General features: G+C 39.5%; 1 protein-coding gene across 2 annotated transcripts in view; it reads right to left on the bottom strand.

The window, feature by feature from the left end:
- dnmt3ba (DNA (cytosine-5-)-methyltransferase 3 beta, duplicate a) overlaps positions 1–15872 on the bottom strand; it is a 38596-nt gene extending 22724 nt beyond the window's left edge. The window contains exons 1-10 of one of the 2 annotated variants that reach the window (XM_042224303.1): positions 14587–15872; positions 10296–10421; positions 7870–8015; positions 7207–7372; positions 5382–7087; positions 3635–3755; positions 3000–3056; positions 2811–2866; positions 2331–2480; positions 102–167 (exon numbers count right to left, since the gene is read on the bottom strand). In XM_042224303.1, coding sequence (XP_042080237.1) covers positions 102–167; positions 2331–2480; positions 2811–2866; positions 3000–3056; positions 3635–3755; positions 5382–7087; positions 7207–7372; positions 7870–8015; positions 10296–10410 — 2583 coding nt within the window. In that variant the 5' untranslated portion in view covers positions 10411–10421; positions 14587–15872. The remainder of the gene's footprint in view (positions 1–101; positions 168–2330; positions 2481–2810; positions 2867–2999; positions 3057–3634; positions 3756–5381; positions 7088–7206; positions 7373–7869; positions 8016–10295; positions 10422–14586) is intronic. The other variant, XM_042224304.1, reaches the window with a different exon arrangement.
- Positions 15873–19642: the final 3770 nt, after the last annotated feature.

Genomic DNA, 19642 nt, shown 5'->3' on the forward strand with positions numbered 1-19642 from the left:
TATAAACAGACACTTTATATGATTCAACTGTCAATGCCTCTGTATGCATCTGTTGTTGGGGTTTTGTGTGTTTCTTTGAAATAAAGCAGCAGTAACATTACCTGGTAGGCCGGTTTACGTCGTGCTCTGGTTGGTGTGTGTTTATTGGGAGTTGAAGAGTCTTCCGACTGGAAGTCAACCACATTTAGGTAAAAAAAGAAGTCAAAGAAGTAAAAGGTAATGTATATTTTTAGAGGATGAACAGCGTCTTTCTTTAAAAAAAAACAAACAAAGGTTGTGACTGTAATCATACTAGAATTGCATTTGTGGTACAATGTGTTAAAATGAAGGTACGGAGCAAGTGTTAAGATTCATTCATTCGTTTTGTTTCATGCATCATAATATACTCTGATATGATTACGGTAATTAAATTGTGATTGAGAGTCTTTTACTGTAATTTGAATTTCAATATTATGGAAGGTTTAATAACTGGACAACCTCATTCCCCCTTTAACCTTTTCTCTAATCTGACCTCAGGTGAACAAAGCGAATGATGAAACTGAATGAAATGAAGTTAGATGTGGGACTAGATTCTAATCAGTTTTTCCTCTCAATAATTTCTCTCCCTCAACTTTGTTAGTGCTGTGTTTTTGTTTTTAGTACTCCAAATCACAGATTTGTTTTCCTTTTTCAAATTAAGAGTCCTCTCCAAAATTAGCTGCTACTGACTGACTGACATCTAGTTTCACTGTCAGGTATCAGGAACTGCTGGTGTTCCTTTGTGCTGAAGTTAGTCATAATTGACTTCTGTGCTTTAAAACGTTTCTTTGTCTTCCTCTTCTGCTCTGACGCTGCTAAATATCTCAGTCTATGTGAACTTTACTTTACCAAAGTAAAAGTAAGACTTTTAAAATCCTTTGTAATTTAGGATTTCAAAGAATTTCATCAAATGTATGAGATATGAGTGACAAAATCAAACTTATCAAAAATGTTATAAAATTATACAGTTTTACATTTAACTGAAAATATGCAACTGTTGGGCAAAGAAAAATAAGCAGAAGAGGCTAAAAGCATGTTTAGTGGAGAGATCATGTTAGTGAGGGCAGCTGAAATGGTTTGGACACATGCAGAGGAGGGATAGTGGATATGTTGGACAAAGGATGTTGAAGCTGGAGCTGCCAGGCAGGAGGAAAAGAGCAAGATGACAGACGAAGCTAGGGATAAAGTGAGATGGAAGCAGATGATCTGTGGTGACTCCTAAAAGGAGCAGCTGAAAAAAGAAGAAAATTATATCTTCATGCTGAAGGTGGGAAATGAATTTCCAAGTGCCCCACCGTAATCTCACAATCAGCCGTGTCCACACAGAAGTAATAAAAGCTGCATTTACACAGCTCTACTTCTGCCCCCACTATGCACCAGAACAGTTTAAGCAGCCAGGCCTAACAACTTTTCTGGCCAAAATCCCCTAACAATAACATGCATACTGAATTCCTATCTATGTCTTTGAATTAAGCAATTTGAACAAAGTCAGGAACATGAGACCAATCATGGGCGTGTATCAGTATAAGCAAGGTAAGGAGGTCCATAACAAGACATCTAGTTAGCTGGCACTAATAAGAAAAGGGATCCATTTTCTAGAATATCGGGAGTGGTTTTCCCATAAAGGATCTCATACTCTCTGTTTACATTCATCCTGTAATTTATTGCCATCTTTTGGCTATTGTCTCTGGATGGAAGCTACCATGAATTTGTTGTTCCTGTAATTTTCGTGGTCATGTCCCGTTTCCTGTTGTCAAAGGCCCATTCTCAGAAAGCTGAAAGTGGAAAGGAGCATTTTTTGCAAGTTCTGACATGCAGAGCATAGGTAAACTTTTACAGTGGACCAATGGGAGACAAATGTGCTAGTCATACTGCCACCGGCTTAGCTTCCCCTGCTCTGTCAATAGTAACACCGCATGTATCTAACGCACAGATCTCTGAGGTAATTAAGCATCTACAAGACACCAGCAGAAATCGAACAAGCAAAATTAACTTAAGGATGCAGTTTGAAGCAGATTTGTATCATTCCTTCAGCACATTAAAAAGGAAGACGCTCACATTTCAGATTAGAAGACGATCAACTCCTTGTTCAAGCGGGAACATTTTTTATTCAATATTATCAATATTCAGATAATTTCGCTCTTACTCAAGTAGATATTTTTGTCAACTAATGTTTGATGTTTTATTACTTTTGAAATTTTAAAATCAGGAAGCTCAAAGTTTGTTTGTTTGTTTGGTTTTTTTTGTTCACTTTTAAATTCTAGCATTTTATGGCCCAGTGGTATTTTGGTAGTATACTCGAGTACACCTACCACATCATCTTGGGACCCCAGTTCATTTTTGCTGTCCTTATCAAGACCTACGGGTTTGGACCAGGTGTTATCACCAGCCTGAAACACTGTACGGGTCTTTGGCTTCTGGCGCAAGCTGCTCTCCCAGCCAAAATTCCCCCTAATGGTCCCCTGAGAGACAGCATACTCATTACACACAAAAAACATGCACATGCAAATGTTAACCAAAACACACGCACATACACGCCCTCATATAGGCAAACTCCACTTCATCTTCCTCATTTTGGAAACTATGAAGGGCAACAGGGTGTTAGTACATGACAGGGACTTAAGAGAGAAATGCAAAAATAAAACGTTCAGCTATTATGTCACATTTTAAACTTCACATAATTTACCATTCAAAGGCTGAATAGCCATATCATCTGCCCATAAGTCTAAAATGTTTTAGAGCAGTAGATCAGAAAGCAGAGGATTAACAGAGAGAAAAAAAAAATCTTTTACCTCTTTCCATAAGGCACCATTCACTCCAAGTTTATTTTCATATCCATCACCTGGCTCTTTGGAAACAGTATTATATTATTGATTTTTTTTAGTGCACTGCATGATCTTTCAATCTACAAAATAAACAACATGATATTTTAAAATGTTGTACATCAGGCAGCTAGAACTGTAAAGTTTTTTTCCCTTTACCTATCTTTGTAAGGCGGACTTCACATGGTTTCACTTTCAAAGGAAGGCCATTCTGACCTAGAACATGAATGCGCAGAGTTAAATATGCAATCACTCCCACTCAACTTCTTTTACATTTAAATCAGATCATCTCAAAGCTGCAGTTGGAAAAGAATTACATCAAAACTTTAGTGTTGTTGATGTTGTTTGATTGTTTCAACTATTAGTGAGGCACCGTGTCTGGACACCAGCTGTATTTGTAAATGCTAGAAAGGTCCAGTCTGCTTTGATACCAGATCAGAAGAGTTCAAAATAAGGGGGAATGCTCATTTGTTTTTTCCTTGTTTTTTCCTTTCCTTTACATCTCCACCCAGCTCCCTGGAGACCATATCAGAAATATGTTGTAAAACCGGTTTGTGGGTTACTCTTGTTTGTTCTTTGTATGTCCACCAGTCTACCAGAGAGAACAGGGAAGTTAAACATACGAAGAACTGAAGTGAAACCAAGTGTGGGGGAAAAGTATCCACTGCAGGCACTCTCCATACTTTCCACACTGTATGTTTTGATGTATTTTAAGACCTCTTTCATTCCTGCTAAACTCCACAAATTAAGCAAATGATTATGATCATCTCGTGCATTTAACATGCTCCTCTTACCTCGTGTGCGAACTTGATAGTTCTTGCTGCTGTCAGAGAAAGTGTCAGACGTAACATCCAACTCACTTTCTGTTAAGGCTTCACTGTCAGAGACTCCACAAACATGATCATTCTCCAAGGCCTTAAAAACAACATAAAGACAGCACCAAGTGGAAAAAATTAAAAGGAAACGAGTAAATTTTGCACCTTTATTATTCCAGTATGACATTGTTATGCTGGCATAATAAAGGTTTTGTTTATAGGCCCTTTTAACCCAGATATTTCCCTCCTAATTCTTAACTTTTATTTATTTTAATGCTGTCAGCGTTAATCTAGTTAAAATAATGTTATCAGCTGTCAACGCATCGTACTAACACGTTGATGCCGCCCAGCCCCACCCACGAGGCGATCCGCAGCAACTCGTTAACAGAGATTTGCTGTGTTATTGCAGTTATGGCGTTAATGTCATTTTAACAAGATTAACGCTTACAGCACTAATTTATTTCTCTTCAATTTATCTTTTCCACCGCTATGTTTTTCAGTTCCTTCTGGGCTATCCAGAAGCATTCCTGAGCCACACAAGCTATAATCTCTCCTCAGAATTCTGGCTCTACCCTGGGATCTCCTCCCAGTTTGTCTGGAAACCTCCAAATGGAGGCTTCCTCCTGATCAGATGCATGGCTGAGTCCTTTCGTTTCAAAGGAGCAGTGATTCTACTCCTCTGAATCAAACCTTTGAATCTAGTTTGATTTGATACTGTTTTAATTCTTGGGGATTTTACCATTTCAACAGTTTTTTTTTTTGTCAGAGGCCCCACTCGTGAATGGGGCCACACATTGGACTGACGTTTTATCGTTTCATTTGCATCTCTGTGATATTCAAATTTGTGCTCTAAACTCTTCTCACCATATGCCTTTCAAAATTGAAACTTCTGCACCCAGAGAACCTGTCAAACCTCTTTGCCTGCATGTAGATCCCGCATGATTATTTCTGCTACGGCTGGACATTTTTATTGCGTATCAGAACACTAATCTTGCCCTGTCTTTGGACAGGCATCTCCCTCAGTTGCCTTCTGTTCATCTGTTTACTTTCCTACTCTACTTGAGTAAATATCCTGTCACTCAGGCTACTGGAAGGATTTGTAGCAGAGCTGATAGGAAATTAAGATTTCCTTTGATATGTTAAAGGAAGCTCTAACAAAAAGATCAAACTTGATTAAATATCATCTCTAACAACTGCCATACACCCCATGTTTGATTTAACACCAGTAATACCATTATCAATCCCACACCCACTAATTCCAGAGAGTCCAGCTATATGTGATATTTTTACTCTGATCTCTGGTCAGTGTTTGCTGTTTTTAAATATACCTATAAATAGTTTGAGGTGAAACTCATTTCAGCCATTTCTATTTGCTACTTTATTCTGTCACAACCCAGAGCTTATAATCACAGGCCAGCTCTACCTTCACCACAACAACAGGTACAACACCCGCATTACTGCAGTGGTGCACAGGTAAAGTGGGTGCAGCACCAGTGTGCCATTCAGTTGCTTTCACATCACTGTAAACAGGATCTTGAGATATTCAAAATCATCCCTTGAGACACCAACTCTTACCCTAAACCCACAGGAAGCAATCCACCACTTTTTCTTAATCACATATACTTTTTCAACTGATTAATGTTTACTTGTTGTGCAGAACTTCGTTAACATTTGTTGTGTGTAAATGTCTATATGAACAAACTTAACCGACTAAACATTCACATACCTGAGTAAAAACCTGCTGCGCATCCAGCGGAGGACATGGGAAAGACAAAAGGATCAAAAGAAGCTTCCTGAAGATTGAGGCTGGCTTGGTGTCATTCAGTATGTTTTCCAGTGAAACCACAGCTGCGCTGCCCTTCCCTCCATCCTCGGCCTCTCCCTCCTGAGCCTTCTGATACTCAAGGAATTCATTCGTGAGCTGTTTGACTTCCTCAGGGAAGTTGCAGATTCCCAGCTTGGTGCCCAGCTCCCCGACTGTTTCCTCTGTCACTTTCAGCCTGCTCTGTGAGTTCAGCAGCTGAGCGATGCCCTTCAGCACTGAGTCATTTAAAGGCAGCTCCTCTGCGATACAACCAGTGAGTGCAATATAAAATGATAATACATCCTCCTGTAATAGTGGCAGTGCCTCAGCAGCTTCAGAAGTTTTCAGAAAGTCTTCCACAGTTTTTTTACCCAGACAGAGTTCAGAGCTTGGCAGGTGGAAATTCTTGTTCTTAAGAATTTGGACGTCACGTTCAATGAGGAAACGATCAGCAGCCTGTGGACTGAGGAAGTAGGAGGTGTAAATGGAAATCAGACTATTGGCTTCTTCTAGAATAAGCTCAATATTAGTACCAGAAGCTTCCTGTGTTTTCCTTTGAAAACTGTGCAGAGGCTCTAAGGCCTGCTGCAGGAACATAAACATTGCCTTAACTTTGGGATCATTAAGCTGAGAACAGATGGACTTAGTCTTCTCATCTTCATTGCAAGAACTAAAGTACAGTGTGAGATCGGTCCACATTTCCAATATTTTTGTGACCAACAGACAAACTCTAAAGCAGCTGGTGTTGGTGTGAAGCGATGCGCTGTCATTGCTGACATCTGAGTCAAAAAGATCTTTGAGGTTTTCATTCTTTGTAGAGCAAGCAGAGTAGTGTTCATGGAGGTCTACCATCAGTTCTTGAACCTGATTGGAGAGCTCCTTGATGGCAGCACGACAAGCAGCATCAGCGATGGTGTACAGGCCTCCTAAGGTTACGATGTTTGCATTGAGTTCCCTGAGTTTAGAACAGATTTCCTCTGTGGCTGAACCATTGCCAGTTAGATAAACGGCAGCGAGATTATCTGTGGATAGCCCAAATTTCTTCAAGCTACCCACAACTGCTGCTGCAGACTGATCTCCTGCACCGTCCCCTGCCTGAAGAGCATCCAGAAATCTGATGCAGCGACTAGAGGCTTCAACATCAAAAAACCCAACAAGCAACACAGAGACTGCTTCACCTTTTCCTACAGGTACCCCTCCATAAATGTATAAACAGTAAGGAGTGTTTTCGCAGGCAGATATGATATCTTTGGGGTACTGTGATCCCAGCTTACAACGCGCAAAATGTCTATATCCCTGCTGACCTTTAGCAGATCCAGTGTAACAGTGATTGTAAATAAACTGGACAGCTTCATCACTGCAAGGCAGCGACTCAGTGACCTGTGTTCTTGCACCACATCTTTTCTTCGCAGCCCTTTTCCTGTGTTTGGTTGTTTCCACATGGCGCTTAAGTTCAAAAAAGCCTTTGTTAATAGTGCTAAGGTCAGTACCACAGGAGGAACAGTAGGTATAGTTGTCTCCGCGAGAACTGCGCTCAGCCCAAGCAAAAACATCATTCCACTTCTCGCTGTAAGGAAACCTTTTAGTCGTTTTGCTGTTTTCCTCCGTGTCAGACTCTTTAGATCTCTCTGGTAAAACAGAGAAAACAAAAACATCACAGCAGATGTCCTATAACTGTGGTCCTCAAAACACATTACAGAGACTTATTCCTTTACCAAAGTGAAAGAAAATCTTGCATGACAATTACCTGACTTAGGAGACACCAAAATAGGGCTGATATCACAGCTGTCACGAGCTTTCACAGCGTCATAATCATTACTTTTCACATTTTCTGCGTAGAAGCCCTTGAACCACTTGAGGAACTTAATGTTGCTGTTAAAATCCCCTTTTATGAGCTTCTCAACTGGAATTTTCTGTATCAGGACAAAGAAGACAAAATAACATTTATAAACACTATATCGTAAAACTCATTACTGAATAAAGTTTTCTTCAAAAGATATATATCCACTGTTATACTTACAAGGAATTGCACATTTCTTTCATAGCTAGTAATTATTATTATTATTATTATTAAAACTATTGATGTTTGTGGCACAAGCATGAATAAATTAACAGTTTTAAAAAATATTTTATGTTACAGATATAATATGCTAAGAATTTAGTAAATGTGTATCTTGACATTTTTGGAAAGCTAGACCTTCAATATTTCTGCATATATAAATTTTAAATTTGTAAGCAGAGTGCAAAGAAATTTAGGTAAGAAAGTAGTGATGACTCGCTGATTTGTAGACACAGTGTAAAGACAATAATAGGTAATGACAATGAGAAATTAATACCAAAATGTATTAAAACAAATGCATGAGCTAAGACACTTTAATGCTATTCTAGTAGAGAACTAATGCATACCTACCTTTGTGATACCATTTGTGCTGAAGGCCTCATGGAGTAGTCTGAAATTGTGCTTACAGTCGTCCTCACTTTGTGCATCAAACTTTACCTTGCTCATGTCAATAGATCCAGGAAAAACACAGTCCATCATCTGACAGTGGCACGCACCTGTCAGATCACACACATAGACAAGTTATGTTAACAGAGGGAGAATCGTTGTTTGTTTTTTTTTTTTAAAAAAAACTACATGGTCCACACCAGTTATTCTAGCAGAAACAGGCTATTTTTATTTAATGAACAACACTTTGTCATCAGCATCTCAGTAACCAATACATGTACACTGTGTTCTCTGGAGTTGCTTCAAAATATGACATAAGCGGTTTAACTTAAGGCCAGTAAAAGCTTGGCGGGGTTACAGAGCTGTTCAGTCTCTCATTTGCACTTAGACTTAATCTAAAGTCTAAGATTAATGTTGCAACCCAGTACCGCGGCAAAATGTGCAAAAGTCATGCCAGTCCATTATTAACACACTTACACATACAGTGGGGCAAAAAAGTATTTAGTCAGCCACCGATTGTGCAAGTTCCCCCACCTAAAATGATGACAGAGGTCAGTAATTTGCACCAGAGGTACACTTCAACTGTGAGAGACAGAATGTGAAAAAAAAAATCCATGAATCCACATGGTAGGATTTGTAAAGAATTTATTCGTAAATCAGGGTGGAAAATAAGTATTTGGTCAATAACAAAAATACAACTCAATACTTTGTAACATAACCTTTGTTGGCAATAACAGAGGTCAAACGTTTACTATAGGTCTTTACCAGGTTTGCACACACAGTAGCTGGTATTTTGGCCCATTCCTCCATGCAGATCTTCTCGAGAGCAGTGATGCTTTGGGGCTGTCGCCGAGCAACACGGACTTTCAACTCCCGCCACAGATTTTCTATGGGGTTGAGGTCTGGAGACTGGCTAGGCCACTCCAGGACTTTCAAATGCTTCTTACGGAGCCACTCCTTTGTTGCCCGGGCGGTGTGTTTTGGATCATTGTCATGTTGGAAGACCCAGCCTCGTTTCATCTTCAAAGTTCTCACTGATGGAAGGAGGTTTTGGCTCAAAATCTCACGATACATGGCCCCATTCATTCTGTCCTTAACACGGATCAGTCGTCCTGTCCCCTTGGCAGAAAAACAGCCCCATAGCATGATGTTTCCACCCCCATGCTTCACAGTAGGTATGGTGTTCTTGGGATGCAACTCAGTATTCTTCTTCCTCCAAACACGACGAGTTGAGTTTATACCAAAAAGTTCTACTTTGGTTTCATCTGACCACATGACATTCTCCCAATCCTCTGCTGTATCATCCATGTGCTCTCTGGCAAACTTCAGACGGGCCTGGACATGCACTGGCTTCAGCAGCGGAACACGTCTGGCACTGCGGGATTTGATTCCCTGCCGTTGTAGTGTGTTACTGATGGTGACCTTTGTTACTTTGGTCCCAGCTCTCTGCAGGTCATTCACCAGGTCCCCCCGTGTGGTTCTGGGATCTTTGCTCACCGTTCTCATGATCATTTTGACCCCACGGGATGAGATCTTGCGTGGAGCCCCAGATCGAGGGAGATTATCAGTGGTCTTGTATGTCTTCCATTTTCTGATGATTGCTCCCACAGTTGATTTTTTCACACCAAGCTGCTTGCCTATTGTAGATTCACTCTTCCCAGTCTGGTGCAGGTCTACAATACTTTTCCTGGTGTCCTTCGAAAGCTCTTTGGTCTTGGCCATGGCGGAGTTTGGAGTCTGACTGTTTGAGGCTGTGGACAGGTGTCTTTTATACAGATGATGAGTTCAAACAGGTGCCATTCATACAGGTAACGAGTGGGGGACAGAAAAGCTTCTTACAGAAGACGTTACAGGTCTGTGAGAGCCAGAGATTTTCCTTGTTTGAGGTGACCAAATACTTATTTTCCACCCTAATTTACGAATAAATTCTTTACAAATCCTACCATGTGAATTCATGGATTTTTTTTTCACATTCTGTCTCTCACAGTTGAAGTGTACCTCTGGTGCAAATTACTGACCTCTGTCATCATTTTAGGTGGGGGAACTTGCACAATCGGTGGCTGACTAAATACTTTTTTGCCCCACTGTAAATACATATAAGCTGCCGAGCTTATTTGTTTCCAGTAATTGGAATGTACTTAACACATTTTTTGCTCATTACCGACTTCGAGGCTTTTCTCTCCACCTGCTGGTAACGCAATTTCTGCATGCAGTAATGGAACTTCTGCATGCACGTCTATTTCACGTTTTTTTGGAAAGGCAAAGTGTGGAATGGACACGGTGAAACGGCACATCTATTACATTTTGCTGTGATATCGTGTTGAATGTTATTAAAGTGGGCTAAGCCAGATGCATAGAAATACATTGGACTATTCATACTGATGAATCACCTGAACCCATCTCCTCCACATTTTTGAAGTTTGTCTTCAGGAGACTGTTGATCCATTTCAAATAAAAATATTTATCAGTTGAGGAGTCTGAGGTCCTGACCACTGTGCTCTCCATCTTGCAGCTCTCTAGAAAAACAAAACAAAAAACACAAAATACATTTGGATAAAGCCAGAGAGAATATTAACACACAAAGATTAGCGCGCCAAAACTAAAACTGTTATAGTATTTCATGGCTATAATCCTTATATTCTTTCTATATACACATTTACCATATACCATAAGTAAAACCAGAGACGTAATAAGACAGAGACATGGAACTCAAAGAATCTCGAGCTTAAAGCTACAGGAGAGTTTAGCAGAAGTATTCCTTCCAGAGAATAAGATTTCTTAAAAACAACAACAACATATTAATAGGCACAATGTGATACAGATGTGTCCTTTTAATCTTCTGACTTTACTGTTGATTCTAAAAGTACAATATTTATTTTAAATTTCCATTGTTTTATGAGATATTTTGCTTCATTATATCATAACTATATTACTTTATAATTATTTAAATATATTCTTTCACTTCGTGTTTACTTTACCTTCAATTTTTAAAATATATGTGTTGTCAGACTGCACTTTATCCTACTTAAGCTATTTTGTTAGAGGCTGTTTGCCTCAATTCCGGGGAGCTGTAACAGGATCTTTTGGATTACAATACATTTTAAAAAGATGATCATGTGACTGCAGAAAACTTTCTACAGTTGCTTCTTCTCTGCTCAGATACTTGTTGCCATTTCTGTTTGTTTACTTGATCTTTGGTTGTTTCAAGCAGTTTTATTACCTCTATAGATCAGTCGTTAAAAAAAAAGTAGAAGTTACTTTTTCCTACACCTCTTTAGGGCTACCGGATAACTTAGCCGCTAGCTAAATTAGCAAGTTAGCCGTTAGTGGGGGTAGCCGCAGCGACAGAAGGCGCACAAATGTTTCGTGAATGCTTTGCTTCTCGCCATGTTTTTGTCGGTAGGACGTCTCGATTGTAGAGACGTGTCTGTTGGAGCACACTGTTAAGTCAATTTTAAGCCTATCCGAAGATGCAGTCATTTCATTTAATCTGACTGCAGCTGAACATGTCGGCTTCGTGTTTGAATGAGCTCACTTTCCCCTCAAAGTCCGACCCTCCACTTTCAACAAGGCGAAAGTCTGAATGACCCGGTCATAACAAGAGACACGGCGCACAATATTTAATATTCATGTAAAACAGACTGTGCTTTGACAGCAGTAGGTATGCACAGTAACATTTTATACAACTGACTCGTTTTCTTACCTACAATACAATCAACACACAACACGGGGCCAGCGTGCAACAACGTCATCTACACACAAGGGTGAGAGGGTGACCGTGTCACACGCGCGTGCTTTCAATCATTGCTAAAAAGTGATAACCTACTCCCACTGTGACGGACCGCTGACGCTAATGAGCTTAAGACTTTCGGGAAAAACAAAAACTAGGGCCACTTAACACATCATGAGAACAGACGTGTTATGAACGAAACCTAACCTCAACTAAAATTAACGAACAACGCATATGTGTTGAGCCCAAGATAGTGGTTTTACAACTTGAGCACACAGGACGACGATCTTGTGATTATCCTTCAATCTACTACTGGAAATCGGAAATCGCAATGCATTCTGGGATGTCGCCCGCCGCCATGATGTTGTTCACGCAAAACCAAAACAAAGGTAGATGCTAACAGATTATGAAGACTTTGGTTTTTCAGTTATGTAAATCAGTTTACATTTTTATTTCATAATTTCATAACATAACACTGCATACACATTTATAAAGCGTAAAGTTGTACACAGTACTTAACATTTACTTAATATACGTGCATGCTCTACCAGGTAGTTGTACTTAATTACACAGTGAATCTTAAAAAAAATAAAAGCGATTCAGACATTAAGTAGTTTTAATGCCATATTGTTTTACTATGACACTTCATTGTCTGGTGCATAAGTAGTTTCTTTGTTGAATAATGGACTGGATTGGTGACATCATGAGCCCAAGATCATGCTAGGTTCTAGTTAAATTCGAAGCCTGATGTCGGAACACTGGAGCGAAAGCACTCCGCTAGATGTCAATAGATTGCTCTTTTCTTACCCTTCCAAATTAAAGTGCATAATCCTAGCTACAGTGGCTGTTGTTTTTTAAAAATGATTTTAGACTGTATCTATGCCCATCTTGTTTCTACTAAAGTATGGAAAATGTTGGGTGAAAGGTGTCCACTCTTACTCAATAGGAGGCTATAAAACTTGGTGAAAGGAATCTGACACAGGTCAGTGAGTCAGAAGCTCACTAGTGACCAATGACAGTGATACTGACATGAGATGTTGAAGATTTGCTGAAATCATTGCTGCTTTTTTGCTGTCATTAGCTGCTGTTAGTCAGTGTTAGTTAAACTATTTTTGAAGTGGATCTAACATTACGGGACTCTAACACTAATTAAAAAATAAACTTCATGCAATATGAGCATGTAATGAAACATTAACTACCATAATGTTAGCTTATAACCATCTGTTTGTTTGTTTTAGCAGGATTTGTCAGCTATCCAAAGACGGTACAGACACATTCTGATTACCTGATAAAAAGTAGTTGTGACAATATCGATAATAAATGAGCATGTTTTTGTGTTGAGCAGTGACTTCAGTTAAGAAGGTGAGGTTTAAGGTGAGGAGGAAGACAATGAGACTTTCTAAGGATATCCCATCTCCAATGAAAAACATAGGTATGATCTTTCCATTACCTTGAGTCTGATGGTGCAACAAAAATGTTAATAACCCTCCATGACATAGGAACAGCTACGACTTCTCTTTGCCTTTGATATACTAAATATGTGGCCAGTCTCTAGCCACATATGTAAAACATCATGCCTTTTTAACAGATTAATTAAGTTTTGACTGCATGTTGGAAGATATATTTACACACTATGTATATTTATAAGTACAGAATCCCTTTTTCAAATTAATAACCGTGAGAAATTACTGCTTGCCCCTTTAAATCCATCGCTGATGTTAACTCACAAGCCGCAGCTTAGTTTTACCTGAAACTATCTTACCATAATAAAAATTCCTGGAAAGTTATACACACCCCTTGTTTAATATCTAAATTTAATATCTAAACAGGTGCAGAACCTAGTAACATCTTTGTTGTTTTAATTCACTGCTTTTTAATGCATTTATAAAAAATGCAACAAAGCACTACAGAGAGAACAACAGCCTATTTTCTTTATCATTGATTCTTTGTAGTATATACTTTGTAATATATTATTTGTAACACTGTTTTTGTTTGTACATCATGTATCATTTTCAGCTAAATTATTTATATACTACTAACATATGGTCTGTGCGGTGATCTCAGGTTTGTTCTTCTTAAAAAAGAAAACTTTCATCATGTCATGTTAGTGCCATAGCTGGTGTTTAACCCTTGATGACAGACAGGGAAGGAGGGGGCAGTGAGTGAGACCAAGCTACTTGATTAGCTGACTAATCTTCCTATTGTCTGTCTGTGGAAGATAGAATCTGAGGCTTTCCTCACGTTTACATTTAATTGTTTTCATCTTGTCGTGTGTACATTCAAACGGTAAACGATGTACAAGCTGAGTGCTGCTGGACATTTGAGCCATGTTGCTGCTGATGCTCCCCCCACCCCTCATTTTCTTCAATGTATAGAAGTCTCGCGTTGTTGTCCATTTTTTTTTCCCGCGAACGACCCAATGCAGAAAACTTTCAGTCTGAGAAACTTGAGCTTTAACGTGCAATCCTCTTACTTTCGCTTTATGCACTCGGAAAGCAAATATAGTCGTGTTGTGACTAACAGGCTGACCGGCTTTCGGTTCAGTAGTCTGGATTTGTTTTCTAACATTTTGGCTAAGCATGCATCGTACTGCACCTAAAGCCTGGCTCATTGTTTTGTTATATTGTAGCAAATGGTTAGGAAATAAGTTACAATCACACACAGGTGTAAGGAAAATGCAATTACAACCGAGTGTGACTACATTAACCGGAATTAAGAAAATCTAATCGGAGGAAATTTGAGCTCTGATAGGAAGTCAAAAACCTCCAAGCTGGTGTTTCCTTGGGATGGTTCAAGCCGGTCTTTGTGTTATGAGGAGCCAGAGTGCTGGATTTCCAAAAACCGAGACAATAAAGACACTAAGAGCCCTAACCTCTTTGTTCGGTAAGGTCCGAAAAGAACGGAAACGGCGTGTTTTTGTATAAATAAAACAAATTACGTGGGTAACTTACCTCCACCGTTCCCAGTAAGCACAGACTCGCAGCGCTTTCTTCAGCATACTCTCCACATGTAGACCTGCCCTATTGGTCGTCCATTGGCCAGCCACAGGGGGGCAGTCCCGGCTAGACCCTATCAACGGGTCTGGATAGTCTTTTCCGACTTTAACGTCAACACTAGCGCCTAGCACAGGCCGAGCAAAGCGCGGAGGATTATAATTGTTCGAAATTGGACGCCATAGCAATACGTAGCGAACACCGCCCTGTGCGCTAAAATAACTATCCCCACCTAAAGTTAAACTTAAATAAAAATTAAACTTAGACCTAGCCTTCCCCACAGGAAAATAAAGTACGATTAAAAAAAAAACAAGAATGCTGGTCTCGGCTCTTCGATCTCATTTGTTGCTTCGTCAAATTAAGGCTCGCTAGCTATACCCGATGGCCAGTGTAACCAAACAATTCAGGCCAACATCACTGAACCCTACTTAAAAGTAGCACAATTTTCCTACAACTCAAGGTCAATTTAGGAATAACCGTCCTCAAGGTCAAAATCCAACGAGCTGTCCGAAAAAACCGATGTGACCGACAAAATGAGTATGCTAGCAAACATCAACGATTAAGTTTTCATTGTGTTTATTTATAACTGCAGTGACAGTGGAAATGTTGTGAACTGTTACACATACCTATTTGACGACGTGTTCTCTTTAAAAATAAATAACTAACAACTGTAACAGAGGTTTAAAAAAATATCTGAAACGTAACACTAAATTTGGGATAAAGGTGCTTTCTTCTACATGGCCGGTAGAGCTAGCTCGACAGCGAGTTGGTTCGAATCTAATATGACTGTTAAACATAAAGCAATGGCGGATGTTTAATCGCGGTTTCCCTATCCTGTCTCTTTTCACCGTGTTGAATGACGGCGTAATGGCGGCCCAGCAGGTGGAAGAGCATAACCGCTGCGAGATGTGGTTAAGCCATTTTTTTAAATCAAGTACCAAATATATATTTTTAACCTGAACAACCCAGGGGGGTAAAGCCGAAGGCGCATTTTAACCGCCCGACATACTAATAAACCCACCATAATGGCACAGGCGCTTCATTTCTGCACTCACAAAGGAAGGAACATTAAATATGGTTCTGCTTGGCTCACCTCACCTCCACAGCGAGAATGTAACAATCAGCCATAAGACACGCTGTACGTGAGTTCTGCAAGTATCTACCTGTACAAAACAGTCTAACATCACCTGGCGTATCTGTGTTTGACAGCTATGGAAGACTTAAAATGCCTTCCACTAACAACATGTGTGGCCATTTTGTTTCTTCCCGGTGGCAGCTAGATGTGAAGTCATTACACCATCTCTGCTAGTCCTAATTACCAGTTTGATGGCATATACGCCAAAAACAAAAATGGTAGTGGCCGTTTTGTTTCATCCTCATCAAGTCATATTTGCGTTAATGGGACAGAGCTAAAAAAACATCATTAATGAAAAATAAATATACTTATTTACACAGTATGACTATTGTGTATGCTCTCTACATCAGTGGATCCCAAACGCTTCATGTGGGTTTCAAACACCACACAAAAAAGTTTAGGGAATAGCTCAGTTTAGTTTTTGATCTTTCTAACACTCTTTAAATCCATATGTCCATAGTATCCAGAGATTGGGCCATTTTCTACATGGTTGTAGCTGAACTAGTGATGTAGTCCCTATTCTGCGTCTGACATGGCAGCCCAAACAAAGACTGCAAACTCTGGTCTTAGCCAGTGAGTCTGGAAGTAAAGACAGACAGTACTGTGCAGAAGTTTTGAGCCACCATCGATAAATGTCAAATGTTATGAAATTCCAGGCAAAAGGGACCCAAATAGGCAAGACAACAAAATTAACAAACCTTTATTCAGGCTGATTAGACAGTCCAGAAATTAAAAATGCAACTAACTACAACATATCATAAACATTCAGGGAACAACAGCACGTAAAACTGCTTATAATTCAAACACGTTGAGATCTAATGAGAGGAGTGGAAACACCTGGGTAACAAGAAACAGGTGGAAACCTTCGAGACAGGGGCCGTAAAGGACTATCAAAGTAAAACAAGAAATGAACACAACAGAAACACCTAACACAGAGATCACCACTAGACAATGTGAAAAAAAATACAAGGGGACACTAGGAAGATAGGAGTCAACTGAAACAGAGAGAATAGAATATAAATTACAAGAAGCACTCAGAGAGGGCAGTCTTCTGCTAAAGGAGCCCACTCTAGGCAATATTTACTTGAATGTGCATGAGCATACAACTAGACAACTAATTGTCACTATAGACGGTACCAGAGTTCACTTAATCTGATTGTTTTACATTTTAATTGATATCCAATGCCGCTAAGTTGTTGTGTCCTAAATCCTATGCAGCCAACCGCCACCAGATCGACCATCTATCTTGAGAAACACCATAAATCTGTTAATCTATATATAATGTTAACACTATTATAATTAGTTCTTTTAAAGATCGTGGATACAAGTGGCGAAAATTAACTTTCTCTGAGGGATGGATGGGCTTTCCCATTGGGTGAAAAGTTGAGTCATTTGGAAGGGGCGGAGTAGGAAGAGTTGAGCCGCTGCTCTTCCACATCGAAAGGAGCCAGCTGAAGTGGCTGGGGATGGTGTTCCGGCCGGGCACATCCTACTGGGAGGAGGACCCAGGATAGACCAAGAGAAGATGGAAAGATGCTATCTCTCAACTGGCCTGGGTACACCTTGATGTATCCCAGGATATGCTGGAAGGAATGTGCTGAGAGGGAAGTCTGGGCTGCTGCCCCTGTGACCCAACGTCAGATAAACAGAAGAAAAGGCTAGATGATGCGTAATTTTTTAACTGAATTTTTATTGAAGTGGTTCGAACAGTGTGCAGCATTCATAATGCATGGCACAATGTGCCACTCGTCAGTTGTAGTTTTAGTTTAGTTTTTCTAATTTGTCATATTTAATAATATGTGAACATCTTTTCTAGTAGCATATTTTCATATCATATATAACTTTGGTTTATTTTAATTGTTTTCCTTCTTTATTGTCTGTTTGGATTATAACATGCAACATTAACAATGCATGGTACGAGGTATTTGGCTGCTCTCGGGTTTTATAGGTAGAAAGGTAGAAGCCTGGCTTTGCAGGTGTTAAAATGAAAACACTGTAATAAACACTTCCATTAATAGTAGATAGAGATGTTCCAGGCCAGTAATTTCTTAGTCGACTAAACGAGGAAAAAAAATTAGACTTACCGACTAGTCTAAAACTATGAAACACTCAGATATCAAGTTTTACTTAAGAACCATATTGATGTCAAAAACTGATCATGTTGCCTATAAATGTATATTAAAAAGTTTATAGTGCAGTAAAAGCTTTTGTTCTTTGCTCTGTTGAAACCCATTTTATTATACTTGACATAATTTTAAGTACAACTATTTTCCATTATTTTTTTTAAATGTGGATATAGTCCATGTGTAGCATTCATTCCATTATTTAGTAAATTGTGCTTAAATTTTTACTGGAAAATATTAATTAGAAAAAGTTCTTGATCATAAATTTAAAAAAAAAAGAAGAAATATTCAATTCAATTTTATTTATATAGCGCCAAATTACAACAACAGTTGCCTCAAGGCGCTTTATATTGTAAGGTATACCCTACAATAATACATACAGAGAAAAACCCAACAATCATATGACCCCGTTTGAGCAGGCACTTTGGCAACATTGGGAAGGAAAAACTCCCTTTTAACAGGAAGAAACCTCGGGAGCCAGGCTTACGGTGGGGTGGCCATGTGCCGCAACCGGTTGGGGTGAGAGAAGGAAGACAGAATAAAAGACATGCTGTGGAAGAGAGACAGAGATTAATAACAAATGTGATTCAATGCAGAGGTCTGTTAACACATAGTGAGTGAGAAAGGCGACTGAAAAGGAAAAACTCAACTCATCATGGGAACCCCCCAGCAGCCTACGTCTATTGCAGCATAACTAAGGGAGGATTCAGGGTCACCTGGTCCAGCCCTAACTATATGCTTTAGAAAAAAGTAACGTTTTAAGCCTAATCTTAAAAGTAGAGATAGTGTCTGTCTCCTGAATCCAAATGGGAAGCTGGTTCCACAGAAGAGGGGCCTGAAAACTGAAGGCTCTCCCTCCCATTCTACTTTTAAATACTCTAGGAACAACAAGTAAGCCTGCAGTGCGAGAGCAAAGTGCTCTAATGGGGTGATATGGTACTACAAGGTCATTAAGATAAGATGGGGCCTGATTAAATAAGACCTTGTATTTGAGGAGCAGGATTTTGAATTCAATTCTGGATTTAACAGGAAACCAATGAAGGGAAGCCAAAACAGCAGAAATATGCTCTCTGTTTCTAGTCCCTGTCAGCAGAGATGGGCAGTAACGCGTTACCAGTAACGTGTTATTGTAATCTGATTACTTTTTTCAAGTAACGAGTAAAGTAAGGGATTACAATTGCGAAAATGGTAATTAGATTACCGTTACTTTCCCGTAGGAACGCTGCGTTACTGCGTTACTAAAACCGTGATTTTTTGCGAGAATGTCTCACGACAGTGACGTAAGCGAATGTGTCGTTAGTGACAACAGCTGTGTGCAGATCAACAATAGATCACATTGTGGGAGAGAGTATGAGCGTGCAGCGTTTAAAGCGTGGAAGTACTGACCTTACTTTGAGTTTGATTCCATAAAAAGTGACAAAAACATTAGTGTCCATCGTGCGTGGGAAGAAAACTTCTTTTTACAGCGAAAAAACCCCCTAAACTTCCAAGCAAGCACCGAGTGCGCAATGACGTAATGGGAAACTCACAGAGAAACTCGTGGATTCTTCAACTGACCGCGGCACACCTGCACCAGGGTAAACCTCCGCCTACCGCAGTCCTGCTTTACAGGTGAAAATAGAGCAACAGGACCGCTGAGTCTTTGACTTTATTTATTTTCTGCTGTGTTTTACTTGCATCTATTTGAAAGAGTGAGTGTAAACACAAAAAATCTTTTATTTTATGTGCTGGAATGTGCAGAAAAATAGGTTTAAAT

Source organism: Haplochromis burtoni, unplaced genomic scaffold (assembly GCF_018398535.1).
Source record: "Haplochromis burtoni strain Fernald_Lab_line unplaced genomic scaffold, NCSU_Asbu1 Contig_134, whole genome shotgun sequence".
NCBI lineage: Eukaryota > Metazoa > Chordata > Actinopteri > Cichliformes > Cichlidae > Haplochromis > Haplochromis burtoni.